Source organism: Tetrao urogallus (genome assembly GCF_951394365.1).
Source record: "Tetrao urogallus genome assembly, chromosome: 10".
Classification (NCBI taxonomy): Eukaryota; Metazoa; Chordata; class Aves; order Galliformes; family Phasianidae; genus Tetrao; species Tetrao urogallus.
The window spans coordinates 3,486,370-3,509,023 of NC_136823.1; the positions used below are offsets into that span (position 1 = coordinate 3,486,370).

Below are 22,654 nucleotides of genomic sequence, written 5' to 3' on the forward strand. Positions count from 1 at the left end.
TTTGGCCCCCGGTGAGGTAGGGAAGCGCTGGTCTCCCATTGCACAGATGGGGAAACTGAAGCGCGGAGCCAGGAGGGGTGGGCACGGGCTGGGGTCCCCCATGTGTCCCCTCAGGCAAAAGGGCAGGCGGCGAAGGTGGGAGCCCCGTGGGGTCCTGGTGGGGATGGGGGGGGGGGGGGTCAGGGTGGGCAACCAGGGTGGCTAGTGGCTGCCGCCACTCCGGCCCCCTCCTGTGGCCCAATCGGTGATGATGAAGCTGAGGCTCATGATCATGAAGAGCACCCCGAGGAGGGCGAAGCAGGCAGCCTGAGGGAGACAGAGCACAGGGTGGGGGGCTGCCCACTGCCCCACTGCCCCATGGGGAGCAGGAGGGGCCGGAGTGCCCCCACTGAGAACCCAGGAGACCCCATCCCTCCCTCGCCCCTGTGCCTTTATCCCCACACCCCCCATTTCACCCCTCAGGAACAGCAGTGCAGTCCCCGCAGCCTGGGGTGGAGGCCTAGGGCTTACCAGGATTTTGGGGGTGGAGCGCAGGGGCTCCTTGTCCTTGGGACTGATGCGGATGTAGAAGATGGCCGGGAAGATGAAGATGAGGCAGGGGGCAGAGGTGGCACCTAAAGCAGGAAGGGATGAGTGGGCAGAGTGAGCCCTGGGGGACAGCTGGGTGACAGGGACGGGGCAGCACTGCCACTCACCAATCAACCCGAAGATGCCGAGGATGGAGGGGGCAAAAATGACCAGGAGGTTGATGAAGGTCAGCAGGATCACGGCGATGGCGACGTGGCGGATCCAGCTGAAGTTCTTGCCTTGGAACAGCATCTGCTGGATAGCACGGCGTACCTGGGGACGGGGACAGGGACATGTCACACACTATCCGCAGAGCCTCCCATCCCTGCAGGGCTATCGGTGCCTCTTAGACCTTCCCATCTCCATCCCGTCCCCAGGACACCGTCCCACTGCTGCCTCAGTTTCCCCTTTCACTGCTTGGAGATGAGCAGAGCTGGCAACAGGGTGACCCATGTGTGCCCCCAAGGGGACACTCACCGGGAAGAGGACGATGGGGACAGTGAGTGTCACAGCTGTCAGCACAGCCACCCGCACGCAGAGGATCAGCACGTCAAAGGGGTCCACCCGGCTGTAGGTGTGCAGCAGCTCTGACTCCACGCGCCCTGCAGCACCAGGGATGTGGGTCAGCACCTGTGCCACCGCCTCCCCATGGTTGTCCCCACCGCGTCCCCATGCCCCTGTCCCCACAGCTCACCGTAGAACGTGAGGTAGCCAAAGAGGGCGGCCAGGAAGTACATGAGGTACATGACGGTGATGGAGATGTTGGAGATGCACTGCATCTTCTTCTTGGAGGGGCTGCAGGAAATGGGTGTCAGCACGGCCCTCCCACTCGCCGCCCCCCAGCCTCACCACCACTCACTCCTTCAGCTCCGTGTAGATGGGCAGCACCTCAGGGTGACACACGAAGGCGAAGGCCATGATGGGGATGGTGTACGCTGTCTGCAGAACGTGCAAGTGAATGCTGGGAACCCATTGCCCGTGCCTCCTGGGAGCCCTCACCGTGGAACAAAACCTACCTGGGAGTTGAGGGTGAAGAAGCTGGGGGTGCAGGCCCCCACCTCAGTGGGCAGTGGGGCTGCGGGGCCATCCCAGTGCTCGCCGCCCAGAGTGACATTAGTGCCACTGCTGATGTTCCCCCCTTGCTCAGGCAGCGGGCAGGGGATTTGGAATTTCTTGTAGATGACCTGGGGGGGGGGACGCTCTGTCAGTGGGGGGCTCTGGGTGCCCCCTCACACAGCGACATCCCCGCCCTGTGCTCACCGAGATGAGGAAGAAGACCATGCAGCTGAGCGAGAAGCCACTGGCGTAGCCCAGGTAGCCTGGGGGGAGAGGAGAGCAATGGGCACAGCCCCCTGCTGTCCCATGTCCACCCACGCCCCCACTTACCCAGCTGCTTCATCAGGGCCAGAGGCAGGATGATGGTGACAGAGACCAGGATTACCAGGTAGTTCCCATTCAGGTACCAATCCCTGGAAGCAGAGACAAGGGCATGCTCATACCCGATGTAGATTGGGAGCTTCGGAGGACCCCTGTGCCCTCTGCAGGGCTGGCACCCCTGAAATCCTTGGCCTGGCACTCCTGGTCCCCTGAGCCAGTGTGCCCAGGGACGTAGGCATCCCTTTAGGCCATGGAGCATCCCTGCACCAGCATCCCTGGGGACATGTGAGATGGCATCTCCAGGCGATTGAGATGGTATAACCTGGTACTGGACCTCTCTACTATGGGACCCCAAGGCCAGCATCTCTGCACCTCTGAGCAGATGTTCCAGGGAAGGGGCATCTCCTGAAGCCGCAGAGATCTCTGTGTTCACACCCCCAGGGTCCTCTGGTGCCAGCATGCCTGGGATCCCCATGCCAGCACCTCTGGGGCAATGTGCCCTGCAGGAGGAGGAACAGGTGGGCTGATCCCAGCAGGAAGTGAGGGGCAGGGATTGGAAGTTCATCCCGGACTAATCCCGCCTGGGGGCTTATTCAGCACTGACAGTGATCAAAAATAGCAGTGGCTTTAATGCCATTAATCCCTGCCAGAGGCTGCACAGCTGGAGCGGAATCCAGGGCAGGGATGTGATGGGAGGAGGACGGGGTGGGTGACACTCACGTGGTCTTCTCCTCCAGGTTGAGGAAGGTCTGGATGACCAGCGGCACCTCAGACTTGACGATGTACAGGTAGCTGGACATGGCTGCGGGCAGAGGAGGGCAGCGTGGTGGGGGGCTGCCACACGTCCCCATATCTCCTCCACATCCCACACCTTGTTCTCACCTCCGATGTTCTGCAGAGTGATGGCGATGGCCGCAGCCAGCTTGCCTGGTGTGCCGAAGGCTCGGAAACCCAACTGCTCATAGGCACGGATGCCTGTGGGATGGGGACACAGGGGTGAGGGCTGGGAGGTGAGACGGGGGTGTCAGGGCAGTGGGGGGCATTGCACTCACCCACGATGCCTGAGGATTTCAACAGCAGGTGGATGGAGTAGCTGGATAGCAGAGCCACGGCCGTCAGCAGGAAGCTGCGAGGGGACAGCGCTGTCACCAGCCGCTCCTCGGGCACCTCGGCACCCGGGGGACGTCAGTCCCCATGTCACCATGAGCCCCACGTCTTGGCAGCACTCACAGGAAGAGGATGATGCCAGTGTTGGCCATGGCGTAGGCCAGCCCCAGGATGCCACTGCCCATGATGGCATTGCTCAGGTTGAAGACAGACATCCCGAACGACGTCTTGCCTTCGAACTGTGTGACAAAGAGGGGAAGGTGACAAAAGGAGGAGATGCTGCCAGGGGGCAGCCAGGGGGTCCTGCACTGCCACTCACATCAGTGAAGTGCGTCTGCTTCTTCTCAGTGCCATGGGGCAGGAACTCTTCCATCTCTGCACCACACTGGTTCTCATCAAACCTGGGTGCACAGGGAGGAGCAGGGCAGCTGGACTGAGTGGAGCTGGGCTGGATGCAGCCCTTCCAGCAGCACCCCACAGCACCCAGCTCCCCAGGGCACCCCAAGCACCCTCAGCCCCAAGAGCAGTTCTCCAATTTTCTCAATGCCCCAAGCCCCATCAGCACCCTGAGAACCCCATGTGTGCCCCAAGCCCCTGAGCACGCTGAGCATTCTAAGTGCCACGAGCAAGCCCAGCATCCCAAGATCCCAGAGATTCCCAAGTCTCTCCAGGTGCTCTGAGCACCCCAGGACTTCCAAGCCTTCAAAGTGCCTTGTACCTCCCCAAGCACTGCAATCACTCCAAGTGTCCCAAGAAGTGTCCTGAGCACCCCAAGTACCCCCAAGTGCTCCAAGTGCCCCAAGCAGCCTGAGTGCTCCAAGGAGCCCAAGTGTCCCAAGTGCCTAAAGAACCTCAAGCCCCCTGAGCATCCCAAGTGCTCCAAGAACCCTGAGTGTTCTGAGCTGCTCAAGCACCCTGAGTATCCCCAAGCATCCTGAGTGTCCCAAGTGCCCCCAAGCACCCTGAGTGCCCCCAAGCACCCTGAGTATCCCAAGCATCTGACGCACCACAAGAACCCGTGCCCCAGGTTCTCCAAGTGCCCCGAGCATCCCAAGTGACCCAAGCACCCCAAGTGTCCCATGTGTCCCAAGCATCCTGAGAACCGTGAGCACCCCAAGTGTCCCAAGCCCGCTGACCCCAGAGCCCCCAGTCCCAAGCAGGGGACTGGCTCACCAGCCTGATGCCCAGCCCCAGCTGAAGAAGGCACTTGTCCCCAAGCCTCTACCTGTCACCAGGCAGCGAGGGGATGGTGGTGGTGCCAAGTGCAGCCGCGTGCTTCCCGTTGGGCACCAGCTCCACCATCTCAGCCTGGACGGGCAGCTCCGGGCCCTCCATGGCAGGCTCAAGGCTCCTCGTGGCGTGGCGAGGCGTGGGGTCCGGCTCCGGGTGGGAGCTGCAGGGCCTGGCAGAGGGGTCCTCGTCAGCAGGGCAGCACTGGGAACAGCAGGGATGGGACCCCCGTGCGTCCCCTGTGAGCTTTCAGCCTCCTGCAGCACCTTGCCTCCCAGCACCGGCGTGTGGGATGGGGCAGAGAGCCCAGGGACCCCCGTGTGAAGCCCTGGTGCTGCCGGGCGCTGCGGCAGGGGCTCAGGGGCACGTCAGGGCTGGCACCGATGGAGCAGGAAAGTGCAAGGCTGTGAGACGAGTCCTTGGCAGGGGATGGCGGCCAGGCTGCCGAGCGGGGACGCCTTGGCAAGCGGCACAAAGCCGCCTCTGTGCGCGCCCAGCCCTCCCCGCCCCGCTGGGAAACAGCACAGGGCTGCTTTCTGGGGCAGGCTGGCAGTCGGGCCACGGCCCCACTGCCCCCCACTGTCCCCTGCCACCTTCTGCGTCCCTGCCACCCTGTGATGGGCGTCCTCCCCACCCACGGGTTCACATGCCAGATCCCCATCATGGGAATAGACAGACAGTCACCTGCCTTCAGGGTGGGATGCAGGATGATCCCCAGCCCCAGGAGGATGCAGCCTCCCCATCACCCCACTGCTGTAGGTCCCCATGAGGATTGGGGGCTGCACCCATCCTTTAGCTCTTGGCCCAGCACTTGGGCTTGAGCAGCAGTACTGCGTACTGCCTGGCTCTGTGTGTGGCTCTGCCCAGTACTGAGACCCCAGGTTGGGGGGGCACAGGGGACAGCAGCCCCCAGGCACACCTGGGAAGGGCTGCAGCACCCCTAACCCTGTGAGTCACATCACCGCTCTGTCCCAATCACCTGAGGACGAAGGGTCATTCCAGGCCACACACAGCCCAGCAGCATCCAGTAGCACCAGGGGGTGACGGGGCTGAGCCACAGGTGGGAGTGTGGCACCGAGCCACCCCTCTGCATGGCACTTGTCCAGGTGGGGAAACTGAGGCACAGCAGGGCCCCAGGACAGCAAGACCGAGCCGCGTGGTGGAAGAGATGGAACCGCAGGCGGCTGCTGGGTGATGATTTATCCCCTCCACTGGGCCTCAGCTTGGGCTGCATCCAGGCACGGACGGGGCTGCCAGCACGTCCCAGCGCTGCCGTTAGCTCCGCGCCTTCCCACCGCTGCCGGCACATCCCTCGCCCGGCCCCCCATATCCATCTACAGTGCCAGTGCCAAGCTGTGAGGTGCCCGTGCCCCCCGCTGCAGCCCCCTCCTCCTCCTCCTGGTTATGGCTACGTCCGGGGGCCGCCAGCCTCCCCTAGCACACCCGGCCCCATTTGTCATGCTGTGAGCGTCGCCCCCGGCTTCCTCCCGCCGGCAGCGCTGGCACAGCCCTGCGGCACTCACTGCCACCTCTGCGCCTGCCGGCCTTTGGTCTCTGCTGGTGGCACTGGGGAAGGGGCGAGGGACCGGTGACGCATGGGTCGTGCCCCCCGCAGACGCTGTTTGCTTTGTGATAAGGTTCTGTAGAACAGCAAATAGATGGTGTGGCAGCGGCCCTCAGCCTGGGGCCTCGCAGGGCTGCCCATAGCGGGGCAGTGGGCACCCTGTGGGCACCAACACCGCCCGGGGACAGGGGGCTGCAGCGAAGCAGTGCCCACAGGGATGCCTTTCGCTGTGCCATCAGGTCCCGTGGGCTCAGCCATCACTTGTCACCACACCGAGCTCAATGACGCCACGTCCGCCCCTGTCTCAGTGCCACTTCATGCACCGGGGCCAAAGCTCGGGGACACCCTGAGCCCCAAAGCTCTGCAGTGCCCAGACCCCAACCCGCTAATCCACTGCACCAGGGTGGGGGACGCAGCACTCCAGTGGTGTAATCCGGATTTAGCGCCAAGCAGCAGCAGCTGCTGCCCCACAGTGCTGGCAGCCCAGCACTGGGATGGAGGCTGCACACCCCCCCCGTGCCCACGGGTTCCTGTGCTGCTCGGGTGTCAGCACGGTGCTCTCATGTTCCCAGCTCAGTGTGACGGCAGCAGCACCTCGGAGGCACAGCAGCACAATGATGGCATGGCTGCTGGCATGGCCTGGGGTCCCTGTGCCAGCCTCACGCCACCGCCGGCCACCCTCCCCCAGCCCAGCACAACACAGACCTGTGTTTTTCTCCTGACCTGGCTTCCTAAATTTAGCACCCTGCCCTGCTCTTAGCTACGTGCCGCGCTCCCACCTCCCAACACAGCACGGCCTCACCCAGCACTGTGGGCTGCATCAGGATGGGCGCAGCGAGCACAGCCACCCCTCCTTCTCCTGGGGTGAGGCCCTCTATGGGCACCATATGGAGACCCTCGGGAGATAGAAGACCACCATGAGGTAGCTCCCCCCCCACACAGTCTAGTGGTGGACATGCTGGGGTTGGGGATGCGATGGGGACAGAGGGGACATCCAGCAGCACCATGGAGTCCAGCTCAGGCACTCAGCCGAAGGGCGGGGGGGACAGCACACCATGCTAGTGGCCAGCAGCACGTCAGCCAAGGTACACCTCCTGCAGCCCCAGGCCTGGCCATGACCCCACTGTCATCACTGTGGCCCCATGGCCATGCGGGACAGGGAGAGGATCCCCAGGACAGAATGTTCTCTGAATGTCCCAACACCACGGCCATGGGCAGCCCCATCACGCTGGCAGCCATGGTCCCCTCTGAGCCAGCCAAGCCCCTTTGCCACACATACTCTCTCCAAAGCAGCGGTGCTCGCCTCGTTACTGGGATGAGCACAGCACTTTTCCAGTGGTGGACATGCCGGGGTTGGAGACGTGATGGGGACAGTGGTGGCACCACGAGCAGAGGGTGGCACAGTTGGCATGTCCTCCCCTGAAGGGCTATGGGGAAACTGAGGCACAGAACAAAGGTGCCAAGCACGTGGCAGAGATTAAACACGCAGACTGCCCGAAACCACAATTTGAGCTTTTCCATCACACCTAGGAAGGATGACACCTCTCAGTGTCCTAACGCACACCTTCATGGGGTACCACCAAGCGTCCAGCACCCAAAAACACGCACCACCATCCACCAGGGTCACAGCTGTCCCCAGCCCTGCGTCAGCAACCCTGTGGTGCTGCGGATGCGGGGGTGGCCGGGACCCCGTGGTGAGAAAACAGAGGGCAGGGGCCTCTGTTTTCTCAGTCCGAGGAGCCCGTGGGATCCCAGTCCTCCCCCCGGTCCCCCTGCGCCAAGGAAAACAGCCTCGGCCGGGGCCCGTTTGTTTGCCGTGGCCGCGGCCCCAGCGCGACTGCAGCTGCAGCGCAGCCGGGCGCTGCGGGACCTTTGCACCTGAGCCGGGCTCCCCGCGGCGGCAGCACCCCGATGCCACCCCCGAGCATCCACACCGCTCCCCATCCGCCGCTGGGGGGGCGCGGCGGGCAGCTGGGCACCGTCTCTGCAGCCACGGCCCGTGCGCCGTCAGATGCGACCGCCGAGCTCGGGCACCATCCGCTTGCCTATGGAAAATTCCCGTCTCCTCCTCCGCGTGGGCACGGCAGTCCCGCAGCCCCGGGGCCGCCCCGTGTGCCCGCAGATGGGAGCCCGACGGCGGTGCCTCTCTTTCCCCAGGAGCTCTCCTGCCATCCCGCAGACACACGGAGCGCTGCAGACGTCACGGCCGCGCTGTGCTCTGCCCTAAAAATACCCGCACGGCACACACGGCCCCACCGCGTGGGAGCCCCTGACACCCGATGCGGCCGCGGCACTTTCCAGCACTTACACACACACACATCGCTGGCACGGCTGATTAAAAATTAAAGTGGAAAATAAAAGAAAGAAAAAAAAAAAAAAAAAAGAAAGGAAAAAAATGGGGAGGGGAGTGCGAGGGGTTGCAGCAGAGCAAAGAGGGCTGAGAAACGCGAGGGGCGGCGGGGCTCCCCCGAGGGCTGCAGCTCTGCCTCTTTACGAGCATTCGCAGGATTTTTTTATACGTTGTGGGAGGGTTTCAGCAGCTGGAGAGGGAAGAGGAAGGCAAAGCAAAGCAAACAGCCCCTGCGCTGATCCGGCTGTGCCACCTGCGAACGAGTGCGCTGTGGGGCAGCGTGCCGTGGGGCAGCGCGCCGGGGGGAGGCGGCCAGCGGCTCCTTCCTTCTGCAGCATTCCCGGCTCGGGGCTCCGGAGGAACTTTTGGAGTTAGGGGAGGAGGAGGTGAGCGGCGCGGGGGTGGCACGGCGAGGGGACGCCGGGGGGGCACGGCGAAGGGGGGAACCTATTGCAGCCTTCGCTCCCAGCACGGGACAGGGGGAAAGCGGGGACAGCGCGGGGATGTGAGTCCCGCCGGACCTACCTGCCCGTCCCCTCGGCGCTGCCTCGCTGCCAGCCCCAGCTGCGTGCCGAGCCTCCGGCAGATTACCGAGTCTCCTCCGGCCCTAATCCCGACAGAGCGGGGATTAAACGGGAGCCCAGGCCCGCCCCTCGTGCCACGGCTCCCAATCTCCGCGCAGCGTCAACGCGGACCTACGGGGAGGCCGGTGGCGAGGGGGAGGCGCACGCAGCACACGGCCCCGCTGCCACCGGGCACGGCCACCGCGGCTACCCCACCCCGAGGGCTGGGAACGGGCGGGCACCGGAGAGGGGCGGGGGGGCATAAATGCGGATGCCTCCAGAACGGGGGGAAAAAGAGGGGGAGGGACAGTGCGGTGCCCCCGGAACCCCTCCAGGCTTCCCTGCTTGTGCTGAGAGCACCTTTTACCGATGAAATGTTGGGGTTTGTCCCCTCAAAAAGAGCCGCTAACGAGGACATCTCTGCTCTGAGGGCATCCCGAGGAGCCTGGGGCTGCTGTTTCCCTTAGTGTGGGTCCCAGGCACTGCACGGGGCTCAAAGCCCTGCTTGCTGGCACTGCACCCCGCTGGTGGCCATGGGGTTTTGCTTAGGGGGAGATGTGCACTGCAGCGTTGGGGCTCCATGGGTGGCAGTCCCTGCGCCATCGCACCCAGCGGCCTGCCTGCTTTGGGGGATTCTTCCTTACACACCTCTCAGGCTGCAGCACCACCAACCAACAAGGCACCTCGCCTCTCCCAAGGCCTGCCCCACACGGCCCTAAGGGGCTGCAGTTGGGTCCCATACATCTCTCCTACGAAGCAGATCGGCGGACCCAGCGAGCATCGCGCTCGCACACGTCCCGCTCCCCAGCACCCGAGGGCGGCACTGGGGTGGGTGCTGCACATCACGTGAGCACCCGCGGCCGTTCCTGCCCCCCATGTGCCCGTTGCCACCGCTCTCATTCGGTCGGAGACATCCATTAACTAATTTCTAATAACAGCATCATGCGTAAGTGCTGAACCAGCGCTGGCTGGCGTGCTGGAGCGAAGCGGCCAGGTTCGGCGCGGGGGGGTCAGGACAACCAGAGCTTCTGTGCTCCATCCGTTTAACCCTCCCCACCCCAGCGAGGGCGGGCACCCAGCAGCCACGTGGCATCGTGCCTCGTACCGGGCTGTAAACACAGCAGGAGCTGCCGCCCTGAGCGCAAACACAGCCGCGGGCTGAGCCTGGTGGGGATGGGATGGGGACAGGGCTCAGACCCCCGTGACTTACAAATATGGCTGGTGGTCTTCAGCCCCACAGCCCCGCGGTGTCATCCCTTCCCTTACGCCCCGTCATGCCGTGCTTCTGCTCCTCTCCTTCCAGATGAACTCGAGCCATGCCCAGCCGGGCTCTGCAGGAAATCGGAGCAGTGAGAAGGGAGAAAAGTCGCCGAGCCTTGGGACTGGAGCACATAGAACCGTAATCATAGAATCACGGAATCATAGGATCACAGCATGGTTGGGCTGGGAAGAACCTTACAGCCCCCAGGCCCACCCCTGCCATGGTCTGGCTGCCCCCCAGCTCAGGCTGCCCAGGACCCCTCCGTGGCCTGGGCCACCTCCAGGGATGGCACCCACAGCTCTTGGCAGCACTGCCAGCACTTCACCACCCTCTGAAAGAATTTACTTATAACATCTCACCTAGATCTCCACCTTTCAGTACAAAGCCATTCCTCCTTGTTCTATCCAGCTATGCCCTTGTAAATATTCCCTTTCCGTAGAGGACAAGGGCTTTCCTTTAGCCCTTTTAGGCACTGGAAGAGCTGCTGTAAGGTCTCTGCAGAGCCTCCCCTGGGCTGAGAATCACTGAACAGACTCAGAAGCACAGAACCACCCCATTACCTGCACTCTGCCCCTTCTATCTGCCCTCACCAGTGCTGCCCTATGCCCAACTCCCAGGCGGCCTCAGCCTCGTGCTCTGTGTCACTGCGCACAAGCCCACGCATGGGATCAGTGGCCCCGAGATCCAGCCCTGCCTGGTGCTGGATGAGGGCGGCCAGGACAGGGGCTGGGGCAGCTGCAAGCATCCTCAGCCATGAAGGACGGGCACTGGGCGCCGGGGGCTGGATGGGGTCATGCTCTGCTTCCTGCCATCCGACCTTCCTGCAGCTGAGATGGTGGTGGTGGGAGCACAACAGCTGAGGAAACAGCTTCACCTGCAGCCCCGTGGCTCCTCTGAAGCACAAAGCCTCGGACACCTCTCTTGCTGGGGACAAGGCAGCGGGTGCCTCCGGTCCCAGTGCCAGGTGTCACCGCCCGCCCTGCTGGTGGGACTGGCACAGCTCTCCTCCACCACCATGCACACGCTGTCCTGCAGCCGGGCACAACAACAACAAGGAATAATTGGTTAATGCGATTTCAAAACATGATTTGCAATTATAACTCGCCAGAGAGCATTCAATGGCCCCACACACCGGGAGAGTGTTTTTCTCCTTCATTTCTTCCTGGAAACTCTAACCCAATTAACTTTACAGAAGCCAGGAGCAAAACACGGCTCCGCAGATCTGATGGGGTGGGTTTATCACCACACTCAATCACAGCCTCCCAAGAGTGTCCTGCAGCGTTGGTGATGAGGGATGTGGGGATGGGGGACGGGGCACAGCCCAGTCCTGGCCGCCATGTGCCAGCTCTGCTCGGACGCCCCACGTCCCACCGAGGGGATGAGCAATGCTCGGCTTGGCAGCGTTCCTCCTGCACCCAACACTGCCTCTCAGCTCCAGCCCCAGCCCAGGCAGCAGTGTCACTGCTGCCCCACAGCCCCGTGGGGCTGGGCATCCTCACATCCCTGTGTCCTGGCCCCACACGCCAGGTCCCCGTTCCTGAGCTCCCTGCCAGGTTTGCCCTTCACAGCTGCTGGTCATCACTGCTGAACAACAACCTAATGATGTTCCCAAACTGCTCGCTGCCAAACTGCTCCCACCAGTGTCTCCTGTTTCCAGGCCCTGCTGCCCTTCCTGTCCCCATAACCCCAAGCCCTGCCACTGCTGCCTTTCCCTCGAGTAGATTGAGAGGCCACAGGTGCCACTGCCACCCTGCACGTGTCCCTAAACGTGCCTGGGCCAGGCATGGGGCGAGGCCTTGGGGACACCAGCTCTCAGACAAGCCTCGCTGGGCACGGGGTTAATGTTTAGCAGGGTAGGAGGGGGGCCTACATGGGGCGGAAGGGATGTGTGGGGTAGCTGTGGGGCGCGCACAGTGCTGGCCCCCCAGCACACTCCCCAGCATGCAGCCGTGCGGAGCAGCACGGAGCTGGGCCGCCCCAGGGAGCAGCACTGGCAGCAAGGAGCTGCAGATGGCCAGGGAGCTGGAGACAGGGAGGAGTGGGGGCATGGGGGGGTCCCAGCTGGGCACCAGCACTGCCTTTCTTGGGTGCTGCCCAAGACACTGTGCATGACAGCGGTGCCCCCCATCATCCTCACCCTGCCCCGTTACCCATCCCTTCCTCTGCATCCCCCTTCTCCCCTCCACTTTACCCCTTTCTCCTCACTCGTCCTCCTCCCCTTTCCCCCTTCATCCTCTCCTCCTCCTCTACCCCCTTCCCTTCCCTCCACTCCTCTCCCAATCCTTCCCAAACCCTTCCTTCTCTTCTTCTCCTTCCCTTTTCCTCAACCCCTTCCTCCTCCTATCCTCCTCCTCCTCTTTCCCCCTTCCTCTCCAACCCCTTCCCCTCATCCTTCTCCTCCTCCCCTTTTCTCCTTTCCCCTCTCCCTCCTCTTTTTCCCCCTTCCTCCCTTCCCTTTCCTCCCCTCTCCCTCTTTTTCCCCTTCCCTTTCCTCCTCTCTTCCTCCTCCCCTTCTCCCCGTTCTGCCCATCTTCCCCAACTCCTTCCTGCTCCCCTCCCCCCCCCCCGCCTCCCTTTTCCCCTTTCATCTATATCCCCTTTCTCTCCTCCCCTCTTTCCCGTTGGCTGCACCTACGGCCTTGACCCGTCCCCGCGGCCGTCCCCGTCTCCCCAGGGCTGTCCCCACGGCCGAACAAACAGCGGACGGCCCCGTCCAGCCCCCGCCCGCCCCCCGCCGCTCCCCGCGGGGCCGCCCCGAGGGCTGAGCGATGCGCCGCGGACGGGACCCGGCTGCCCCCGCGCGGCGGCGGCGGGACGTGCGGTGCGGTGCGGAGCGGTGCGGTGCTGTGCGATGCGGTGCGGTGCGGTGCAGCGCCGCGGGCTGCGGCCGTGCGATCCCCAGCGGAGCAGTGCCCGCTCGGGGCTCCCACCCACGGGCATCCCATCACTGTGCGTGCACCCTCCGCTCCAGCTCCGTAGTGCCCCGCCGAGGGATGGCAGCCTGGCGGCGGATGGCAGCCGGAGCACGGCACCCTCCCCGCGGGCACCGTCACCCCACAGAGCCGGCCGCGACCCCACGGAACGGTCCCACACCCACGGCCGGGCAGGGCACGGGGGCACGGGGGCACGGGGCCGGGCCGCGGGGCTGCGGTGACATTTCCCAGGCGCCGCGGGCAGGGAGCGGGGCCAGCGCGGCCGTCAGCGCCGTGCCCCGTCCCGTGGGGGGCACGCAGCACACTGCGCCCTTTGTTGGGGACGGGGATCCGTCCCCGCGGCCCTCCCTCCGCCCCCGCCCGGGCCCGGCACCCGGCGGCAGATCGGGATAAAGGGAGGGCGGCAGCCGCGGCCCCGTTCCAAGGCAGCAGCGGGGACGGGAGGCGGAGGTGAGGCTGCGAGCGGTTGCTCTGGGGGGCTTCCACACCGCGCTGGGTGCTGCCGTGGGGATGGAGGCACCGGGCTGAGCCGAGCGGCACTGCGGCGCCGGGCGATAAGAATCCGCTGTGCTTCCATAGCCACCGCCGTGCCATCAGCGGCCACTTTTTGCACGGCGTCCGGGCCCGTGGGGACCGCTGCGATGGGCGGCCGTGATGGGATGATCTGGCCGGCACATGGTGGGGAGGTGGGGGAGGACCTGGTACAGCAGGGACAGTGACACGGGATTAGCTGGCACGGCCGGAGCGGGCCTAATCCTGGCAGGAATGTGCAGGGGCCATGCGGGGAATGGGTCTCTGTGTTGGGGCAGTGCTCGTCAGCCGCGGGTTGAGGGACTGAGTGGGAGCTGCGCTGGGCCCATCGGGGTCCTGATGTGCCGCATCCTTGTCCGGGAGCCAGGGGAGCCAGCCCAGCTCAGGGGAAGACGGCTCCGGGGCAGCGGTGCCCCCTGTCCTTGCTACGTGCCAATGGCACGGCTCGCATCCCGGCGCGTCAAATCCCCACTGCAGCCTCCGCACGGCTGAGGAGCCGCAGCCTCAGGCTGCACAAGTCCCCAGCCCGGGCCCCAGGTGCCCCCGCCGGGCAGGGGCTGCCGCTGGTGGTCCCTATGCTGCCAGCAGGGCTGAGCAATGGTGGCTGTGCCCGGGGGGCCCCTCACACCGCACAGACAAAGCGCGTCGCTGGGGTCTGCCCGGGGACCGGAGACAAAACTGTGCTGAGGAGCAGCGGGGCGGAAAATCGATGCATTCCCGCATTCCTGGGGACGGGAGGAGAGATCCAGGGACGCTCCATCCCATCCCGTGACCCCAGCACCGGCCCACCCGTCCCCGTCACGCGGGAGCCGACGCAGGGCGGGGGGGGGGAGGGGGGCAGCGGCAACGTGGCACCCCCCCCTCTGGGCCTGCCCGGCCCTGGCAGCTCTGGCGCTGTTTTTCCGGGACACGGCCGCGGCCCTGAGACGCCTGATGGCTTCTGCAGGTGGGGCCGCTGCTGGCGGGGCCTGCCGAGCTGCTGGCACCGGCCGCGGGCTGCCACCGCACCACGTCCTGCCGCTGGAGGCAGGGGACATCCCCCGGCCTGGGACCGGCACAGGGATGCCCGGGGGATGGATGTGTCGGCGCCGCCACAGCCGGTGATGGGGACGCGTGTTGAGCGCGGCCAGGCCCTGCCTCTCGTCCCGCAGCGCCTCGGGCAAAGTCTTGCAACGCGGCAACCCGTGACGCAGCGTCCTCTTCCTCGTGGAGCGCGGCCAGCACCCACCCGCTGCCACCGGGACGAGAGCGGGGTGGCCCTGGCAGCGTCCCTCCACGGCCCCCCCCCCCGGCACAGCCGCTGCCGGCACCTCTCGGCACTTGCTATTCTTGGCAGCAGCGGCTGGAAAATGGGAGGCAGCGCAGGAATTTTGTTTGCTGCAGCCTGGGCCCGCGCCAGACATCTGGGCCGCAGCTGAGCGCGGCCCCCCCCGCCCCCCCCGGGCCCTCGAGCCCGCAGCTGCCCCTGGGTGCGCCCAGCGGGTGGCACCGGGGTGGCACGGCCGTGGCACGGCGGGCGTTCGGGGCGGCGGCACTGGGTGCGGCGGCGCGTGGAGGGAGGCGGAGGGCACGGCTGCGCGCGTGTCACACGGCCCGTGGGCAGAGCGTGCGTGCATCGGGGCACACGCAGATGGGCGTGAGGGCACGGCGGGCGTTGGGGAGCAGCGAAGGCTGCATCCGTGCTCTGCGCGCTGGTGCAAGGCGTGTGCGTGGCAGCGGGTGCGGCGCGTGTGCATTCGCACGTTGTGTACAGGTGCGCGCACCCGTTCGCGCTTGTTTACTTACAGGTGTGCGCGTGCACTTGCCTGCACTGTGCGGTCCCTGCCCAAGCCTGCATTTGCACGTGCGTGTTTGCGTTTGCACGGCTGCTCTCGCGCACCTCGCACACGTGTGCGTGCGCTCGCAGGCGTGTCTGCAGGTGCTCGCAGGTGGCCGCGTGCCCGCGCGTGTTTGCACGTGTCCGCACGCTCGTGTGCCCCCGGGCCGCCCCCCGCCGCCCAGCCCCGCCCCGCCCCGCCGGGGCCGCCCCGCCGCCCTCCCGCGCTGCCGCGGGGCGGGGCGGGGCCGTGCGGGACCGGGCCGAGCCGCTCCGAGCCCAGGTGGGTGCCGCGGGACGGGGTGGGGGACGCGAGGCGGCACCGGAGGCTCCGCGGGATGGCACTGAGCGCGGGGGGCACTGAGCGCGGCGGGGCCGGGGGTCGCCCTTCCCGATGTCGGCGGAGCCGCCGCTCGGTCCGGCCCGCAGCGGGCGCGGTGCGCGGCAGGCAGCCCGTGCGGCGTTCACCCAGCGCGGGGCAGAGCGCTGCGTGCGGGGCGTCGCGGCGGGGATTAAGGAAGGCTTAACGGCGGGGAACGCGGCGAGTCCCGTCCGCGCCCCGATGGCGAGCCTTCCCGTCCGTGCCCGATGCGGGGCAGCGCTGCCAGCCCGAAGCGGGGCCGCGGGCGGGGGGCCGTAACCGGAGCTGACGTCCCCCCGCGCTCTGCCTGCAGCCCGGGGGCCGCGATCCAGCCCCGGCCATGAGCCGCCCGCCGCTCCTGCTGCTGCTCCTGCTGCTGCCCGCCGCCCGCTGCCCCGCACCTGCCGTCACCCCGCGCCTCCGGCTGTCCTTCCCGGGTGAGTGTGCGACGAGGCGGGCGGGGGGAAAGCGCACTGCAGGTGCAACCCCGCGCCGCGGCTCCGTGGCTCTCGGCGCCGGGCGCCGAGCGGGGCACCGTCCCGCTGCCGTCGGCCGTGGGTACGGGGTCCCGGCCCGCAGCCGCCACAAAGAGCCGTTTGTTCCCACCGCGAGGGATTAGCTCGGCAGGGCAGAGAAAAGGCCCTTTCTCCCCCCCGGCCGCCCGCTGAGAGAGATGGATGGTGGCATGGTGGGCCGCGGCGGGGGCGGCCAGGCCGGGAGAGCCGGTGGGACGGGTCTGGGGGAGGGGATGGGGCGGCGGGGGGTTGCGGATCCTGCCCAAAGCACCTCGGGGTCGGTCACGCATGGAGCTGGAGCTCGGCTCTCAGCCCTCGCTGCACCGAGGAATGGGGTCCAGGCTCCCAGAAATGGGGTCGTGGCATTGGGATGGGAGTGCGCCCTGGGGATCCGTCCGTGTTGGGCAGGGCTGCGTTGGGCAGGGCTGAGCAGAGTGGCCCGGCCCTGCAGAGCTGCGGGCCCGCCACGGGCTGCGACTCTTCCAGCTGGAGCGCTCGTGCTGCTACGAGGCCCTGCTGTTGGATGAGGAGCGCGGCCGCCTCTTTGTGGGCGCCAAGAACCACCTGCTGTCACTGAGCCTGGACAACATCAGCCAGCGGGACAGGAAGGTAAAGGAGGCGGGTAGAGGGGGGTTGGCGATTCGTGATCCTTGAGGTCCCTTCCAACCCTGGCCATTCTGTGATTCTGTGATAGAGGTGGCATCCCGTGGTGTGATGTTCGGGTATGGTGCCCTTGGCTGGGCGTGGGGGATGCCACCTTTCCTTCTCATCCACAGATCTACTGGCCAGCTCCAGTGGAGTGGAGGGAAGAGTGCAACTGGGCCGGCAAGGACATCACAGTGCGTGCGGGATGGGGCGGGCGGGCAGCGTGGGGGCTGCAGAGAGGGCTCGGTACCACCCTGCACCACCAGGCCGAGTGCATGAACTTCGTGAAGATCCTGCACGCCTACAACCGGACCCATCTGTACGCCTGTGGCACCGGTGCCTTCCACCCCACCTGCGCCTTCGTGGAGGTGGGCCAGCACACCGAGGTGAGATGTGGGGTGCCATGGTGCAGCGCGGTGCGACACGGCACTGCCGGCACTGACCCCACTCTCCCAGGACCACATCTTCAAGCTGGACGCACGGCGCGCTGAGGATGGCAAAGGGAAGAGCCCCTACGACCCCCGGCACACAGCTGCCTCCGTTCTCGTGGGTAGGAGGGCAGCAAGGGCACTCCCAGGGCTCTGGCAGGGATTGGCAGAGCGGCTCCCGATGACCCTTCTCTCTGTGCCCACCAGGCGAGGAGCTCTACTCAGGAGTGGCCACCGATCTGATGGGGCGCGACTTCACCATCTTCCGCAGCATGGGCTCCCGCCCGTCCGTCCGCACGGAGCAGCACGACTCCCGCTGGCTCAACGGTCAGTGACAGGGGGTCTCTGCGCCTGGCGGGTCCCCGTGGGTGCCCACAGGCTCTGAATGTGCCACCCATCCACTCCCAGAGCCCAAGTTCGTGGATGTTTTTTGGGTGCCAGAGAGCGAGAACCCCGACGATGACAAAATCTACTTCTTCTTCCGCGAGATGGCGGTGGAGCGGCAGCAGGGACTGGGCAAGGCCAGCATCAGTCGCATCGGCCAGATCTGCAGGGTGGGTGCGGGCAGCCGCAGCGGGGCCGTGGGGCCGTGGTGCCACCCCCCAGCGGCCGCCCCTCGCCCCACAGAACGACGTGGGTGGGCAGCGCAGCCTGGTGAACAAGTGGACGACGTTCCTCAAGGCGCGCCTGGTGTGCGCCGTGCCCGGCACCGACGGCGCCGACACGCACTTCGATGAGCTCCGTGAGTGCCCACTGGGATGGCCGGGTGGTGCCTGGAGGAGCTGTACTGACGCTTCCCCTGCCCACAGGTGACGTCTTCCTGCTGCAGACGAGGGACAAGCGCAACCCCTTGGTCTATGCCGCCTTCTCCACCTCCAGGTAACGCCCGTCGTGCGCCCTGCGTGTGCCACGTGCTGATCCTCATGCCCCATTTCTCTCCCCAGCTCCATCTTCCAGGGCTCGGCCGTCTGCATCTACACCATGGCCGACATCCGCCGGGCGTTCCTGGGCCCCTTTGCGCACAAGGAGGGCCCCAACTACCAGTGGGTGCCATACCAGGCACGCGTGCCGTACCCCCGCCCGGGCATGGTAGGTGGTGTGGCACGGGCTGCCGGGGGATATAGAAACCCTTCTTGACCCAGCTCTGCCTCCCGCAGTGCCCCAGCAGAACCTTCGGCACCTTCAGCTCCACCAAGGACTTCCCGGATGAGGTGATCCAGTTTGCCCGGCACCACCCGCTGATGTACAACCCGGTGCTGCCCCACGGCCAGCGGCCCCTCTTCCTGCAAGCTGGCGTGCCCCACACCTTCACCCGCATCGCCGTCGACCGGGTGGCTGCTGCCGATGGCCACTACGACGTCCTCTTCATTGGCACAGGCACGTGGCACCCTAGCTCAGGGGCTGAGGGCTGGGGCTATCCCTGGGCCCCCCGCTCACCATCCTCTCTGCAGATGTGGGCACTGTGCTGAAGGTGGTCTCGGCACCGCAGCAGAGCTGGCACGGCATGGAGCCGCTGCTGCTGGAGGAGCTGCAGGTTTTCCAGGTGGGTCCCTGTGCTGGGGGCTGCACACCTCCCTTGCCCCATCTATAACTGCTGCCCTTGCTCTCCTGCAGGACGCGTCCCCCATCACCAGCCTGCAGCTCTCCTCCAAGCGGGTAAGGAGGAGGGGGCTGTGCCCTGCCGGACTCACGGGCCCCATCGCAGGGGTGCTGAGCCCCCTCTCCCTGCAGCAACAGCTCTACGCCGGCTCAGCCACCGCCGTGGCCCAGCTGCCCCTGCACCGCTGTGGCGCCTACGGCAAGGCGTGCGCCGAGTGCTGCCTGGCACGGGACCCGTACTGCGCCTGGGACGGCACCGCCTGCACCCGCTTCGTGCCCAGCACCAAGAGGTATGTCGCGCTGGGACCCCGCGCCCAGAGACGAGAGCGCACCGCGCAGCCCACGCCTCTCCGCAGGCGCTCCCGCCGGCAGGACGTCCGCAACGGGGATCCCAACCTGCTGTGCTCCGAAGGTGTGTGGGGCTGCGGGGCGCGGACGGCGCGCCCGCAGCAGGGTGACGACGGACGCGGGGTCTCGTCCCGCAGAGCCATCGCAGGGCCGCGTGCCGCAGCGGCAGCTGTACGGGGTGGAGGGCAGCAGCGCTTTCCTGGAGTGCGTGCCCCGCTCGCTGCGCGCCCGCGTCTCGTGGACGTACCAGCGCGGTCCCGACGCTCCCCAGCGCGAGGTGAGGGCCGCGGGGCGGGGCGGGGGATCGCTCCCATCCCCGTGCCCTGACCGCCGCCCGGGGCCGCAGGTGCAGCCGGACGAGCGGGTGGTGCGGACGGAGCGGGGGCTGCTCCTGCGCAGCGTGCAGCGGCACGACGCCGGGCTCTACGTGTGCCGGGCCACCGAGCAGGGCTTCACGCAGCCCGTGCTGCGCCTGGCGCTGGGCGTCCTCGGCGCCGCCGCCGCCGCCGCCCCCGGGGGTCGCGCTCCCTGGTACCGGGACTTCCTGCAGCTGCTCGAGCGGCCCGAGGCGGCCTGCGGGCGGCTGCGGCCCCCCCCTCCCGCCCCGGCCGGGCCCCCCGCGCGGCGGCGGGGCGGGACGGAGTCGGAGCGCGGTGCGGAGCCGCGGGCCGCCCGACGCCGCCGTACCCGGGGCGGGCCGAGAGCCGAGCGCGGGCCCCGCAGCGCCTCTGCCCGGTGAAGCCCCCCCGGGGCTGCGCGCAGCGGACCGGGAGCGGCCCCCCGGTTCGGCTGGAGGCGCGGGGCGGGGGGGCGGTGTATTTATTGACGGCTGGGAACGGTGGGGGGCGGCCCCGCACGGCGTAGGGGTCCCGGGGCTCGGGTGGGGGTGGGTTCGGGCGGGAGAGGGCCGTCCCCCTCGGGCTGTACTGATGGAGCTCAATAAAGCAGAGGAGGCAGCACGGGGCCCGGCTCAGCGGTGTGCGCCCAGCCGGGAGCGTCCCCCCCTCTCCTTATCCTGTAGGATGCCGGGCGCTTCTCCCCGCCCCTCGGCTACACTTTCGTTTCCTGCAAAACCGAAACCCTTAGCTCAGCACTTCCCCGGCTCGGCTCAGCCCCGGCGATGACCGCAGCCTGCGGTGACGCCAGCCCAGCCCCGCTCCCAGCCCCAGTCCTGGCGCTGCGGGCACAGCTCCGGGCCCCCCGCAGTGGCATCACCACCGCCGTGCCCAGCTGGCTCGGGGACAGGGTGTCCCCGTCTGTCCCATTGCTCCCACCCCCCTCCCTGGACCGCGGGCGATTCCACAGGAACCGTTTGTTCTCCCCCAAGCAATAGCATCCCAGAGCGGTGGACATACGCTGTCTCCGTGCTCCCTGGCGTTCAGGTCCCCCCGATCCACTCCACACCCCCAACAGTACGAGAACGTTTCACAGGTTTTATTCCCAGGCTTGGGGCAGGGCTGCAGGCTGGGGATTAGGGTAGCTCAGGAGGGCACAAACCATCGGGGAAGGGGTCCCGCACCACCCCGCAGCCGCAGCAGCAGGTAGATGGTGCTGCGGGGCTGCACACCGTAGTGCTCCAGCCTGTGGTGGTTCTCCAGCTCCCTGGTCTCGTAGGTCAGGCGCTGCTGCTCCACAGCCAGGCCCTGCCGTGCACAGATCTGCTGCTTCAGCTGCCACACGGTGTCGCTGGGCCGTACGGTGTAGACAGTGGTCTTGTTGTTGCTGTCCTTCACCAAGACATCCATCTCCTGGGGCTCTGTGTGCAGCAGCAGCAACGTGATGTCGTAGAAGAGGCCGTGGGTGGCCAGGCTGTCCCCATCCTGCAGCACACTGGGGCAGTTGCTGAAGTTCTGCTGCAGGGCCAGGCGCTGCTGGTAGCGGGGGATGCCCCACTCCTTCTCTATCTCCCCCTTCAGCTCCCAGACTTTGGTGCTGGGTCTGACTTTCCTGCTCAGGCTGATGCCCTGCAACTGCTTCACTTGCACCGTCACAGATCGGGCAGGCTGTGGGGACACACGGAAGGTGGATTATAGCCATAGGGGAACAGGTGGGACCACAGTGCTGCCGTGTGAGCAGCCCTACCTGCACATCCCAGGAGCGGGTAGAACTGACGCAGGGCAGTGACTGACGGCTCCGGGCAGCCTCCTTGGCCACCAAGTCCCAGCTCTTGTCTTGGCCCAGGATGCCAGTGGGGTCAGCAGGATCCAGAATGACAGGGCTGCAGGCACAGAGAGGGTCCTGCCATCAGGGCACAGCCCCTGGAGCACAGCAGTAGGATGGGGACACGCTCCTTACCGGGGCTGGCACAGCTGTTTCTTCAGGTAGGCACCGATCTGCTCATCCTGCAGAGAATAGTACTTCTCCCAGTAAATACAGATGTCCTGGTACCGGCCAAGCAGCTCCAGCACAGTGCAGAAGCCCTCGGCCATGCTGAAGTCATTCCTGTCTGTGCCCTCCTCCCAGGCATAGATGGTCAGCAGCTCCAGCGCATACTTGGGGGGCAGCTTAGCGTTGGGGTACTGCGGCTTCAGCACCTGGGGGCACACGAGTGGGCAGCTGGTGGGGCTCTGAGGTGCCTGTGGGGGCACAGAGCAGCCAAGTAACCCCACTCACTTGCTTGTACCAGTGCTTGACCAGGCGCACCAGGTCCTTCAGCTTAGCAGGGCGCCACTTCACAAAGTTCTTCTGCAGTTCTGTGAAGCTGGGGGAGAAATCGCCGGGGCCACAGCTCGTGGCCAACAGCTTCACATAGACCTCGGGGTCTGGGCGGGCATCCTCAATCACCTGCCCTGTAAAGGTGAGAGGCACCTTGAGCCCCGTCCTGCACCCCACAGCCCAACAGATGTCCCCCACCCCGAGCCCCCATCCCACCCCGTGCCCCATCCTACCCAGCACATCGTAGGCAGGCAGGATGTCGACGTCGATGGACTCGCCGGAGGTGTAGGAGGAGAGGGTGAGGCTGAGGGAGCGCGGTCTGTCCCGGCTGTCCTTGTAGCACGGAGTGCTGATTCTGACACTGGACGACGCCGGGGGACACTCGTAGAGCCGCCTCTCGATGATGGCGAGGATGCGGCCCCGCTGCTCCTCCTGCTCCTGGTAGCTGGAGAAGCAGTTGACGAAGAGCACCACATCGGCATCCGAGTTGTTGCGCAGCGCCGTGCCCTTCCCCGCCGAGCCGCCCTGCGGGGACACGGCACGGCTCAGCCCCCGGCCCCCGGCCCCCACCCCAGGCGCAGGGCGGCGGGGGGCTGCGGGCACCTTGACGGTCTTGAGCACGCTGATGCCCTCGAAGCAGCGCTCCTTGAGGAAGTCGCAGATGTCCTTCACCGTCTGCCTCACCGCCGTGCTGAATTCCGGGCTGGGTTGCAGATGGGCGGCCACCCAGCCATCCAGCTGGCGCTGGCTCACGCTCTCCAGCCCCATCGCCAACCTCACACCCAGCTCCATCCCGCTCACTGC

At 66.4% G+C, this 22,654-nt stretch overlaps 3 protein-coding genes across 3 annotated transcripts; 1 reads left to right on the forward strand and 2 right to left on the reverse strand.

The window, feature by feature from the left end:
* Positions 1 to 201: 201 nt before the first annotated feature.
* Positions 202 to 4,386, reverse strand: SLC38A3 (solute carrier family 38 member 3; the record flags this gene model as incomplete). Its single annotated transcript, XM_079540466.1, has 15 exons — positions 202 to 306; positions 511 to 614; positions 696 to 840; positions 1,045 to 1,169; positions 1,262 to 1,362; positions 1,427 to 1,506; positions 1,584 to 1,751; positions 1,828 to 1,886; positions 1,954 to 2,036; positions 2,665 to 2,746; positions 2,827 to 2,919; positions 2,997 to 3,070; positions 3,175 to 3,290; positions 3,371 to 3,452; positions 4,277 to 4,386. 15 exons carry the CDS (start codon positions 4,384 to 4,386, stop codon positions 202 to 204), a joined length of 1,527 nt encoding a protein of 508 aa, XP_079396592.1.
* Positions 4,387 to 13,593: 9,207 nt separating this feature from the next.
* SEMA3B (semaphorin 3B) lies at positions 13,594 to 19,934 on the forward strand (the record flags this gene model as incomplete). Its single annotated transcript, XM_079540582.1, has 19 exons — positions 13,594 to 13,653; positions 14,820 to 15,119; positions 15,271 to 15,582; positions 15,974 to 16,097; positions 16,627 to 16,784; positions 16,952 to 17,014; positions 17,087 to 17,206; positions 17,277 to 17,370; positions 17,456 to 17,575; positions 17,657 to 17,802; positions 17,876 to 17,990; positions 18,058 to 18,127; positions 18,193 to 18,337; positions 18,406 to 18,625; positions 18,700 to 18,791; positions 18,863 to 18,904; positions 18,980 to 19,259; positions 19,333 to 19,472; positions 19,542 to 19,934. 19 exons carry the CDS (start codon positions 13,594 to 13,596, stop codon positions 19,932 to 19,934), a joined length of 2,994 nt encoding a protein of 997 aa, XP_079396708.1.
* A 680-nt stretch (positions 19,935 to 20,614) lies between these two features.
* Positions 20,615 to 22,642, reverse strand: LOC306950012 (2'-5'-oligoadenylate synthase 1-like; the record flags this gene model as incomplete). Its single annotated transcript, XM_079540116.1, has 6 exons — positions 20,615 to 21,198; positions 21,278 to 21,413; positions 21,491 to 21,729; positions 21,809 to 21,984; positions 22,084 to 22,375; positions 22,454 to 22,642. 6 exons carry the CDS (start codon positions 22,640 to 22,642, stop codon positions 20,677 to 20,679), a joined length of 1,554 nt encoding a protein of 517 aa, XP_079396242.1. The 3' UTR covers positions 20,615 to 20,676.
* Between the last annotated feature and the right edge of the window lie 12 nt (positions 22,643 to 22,654).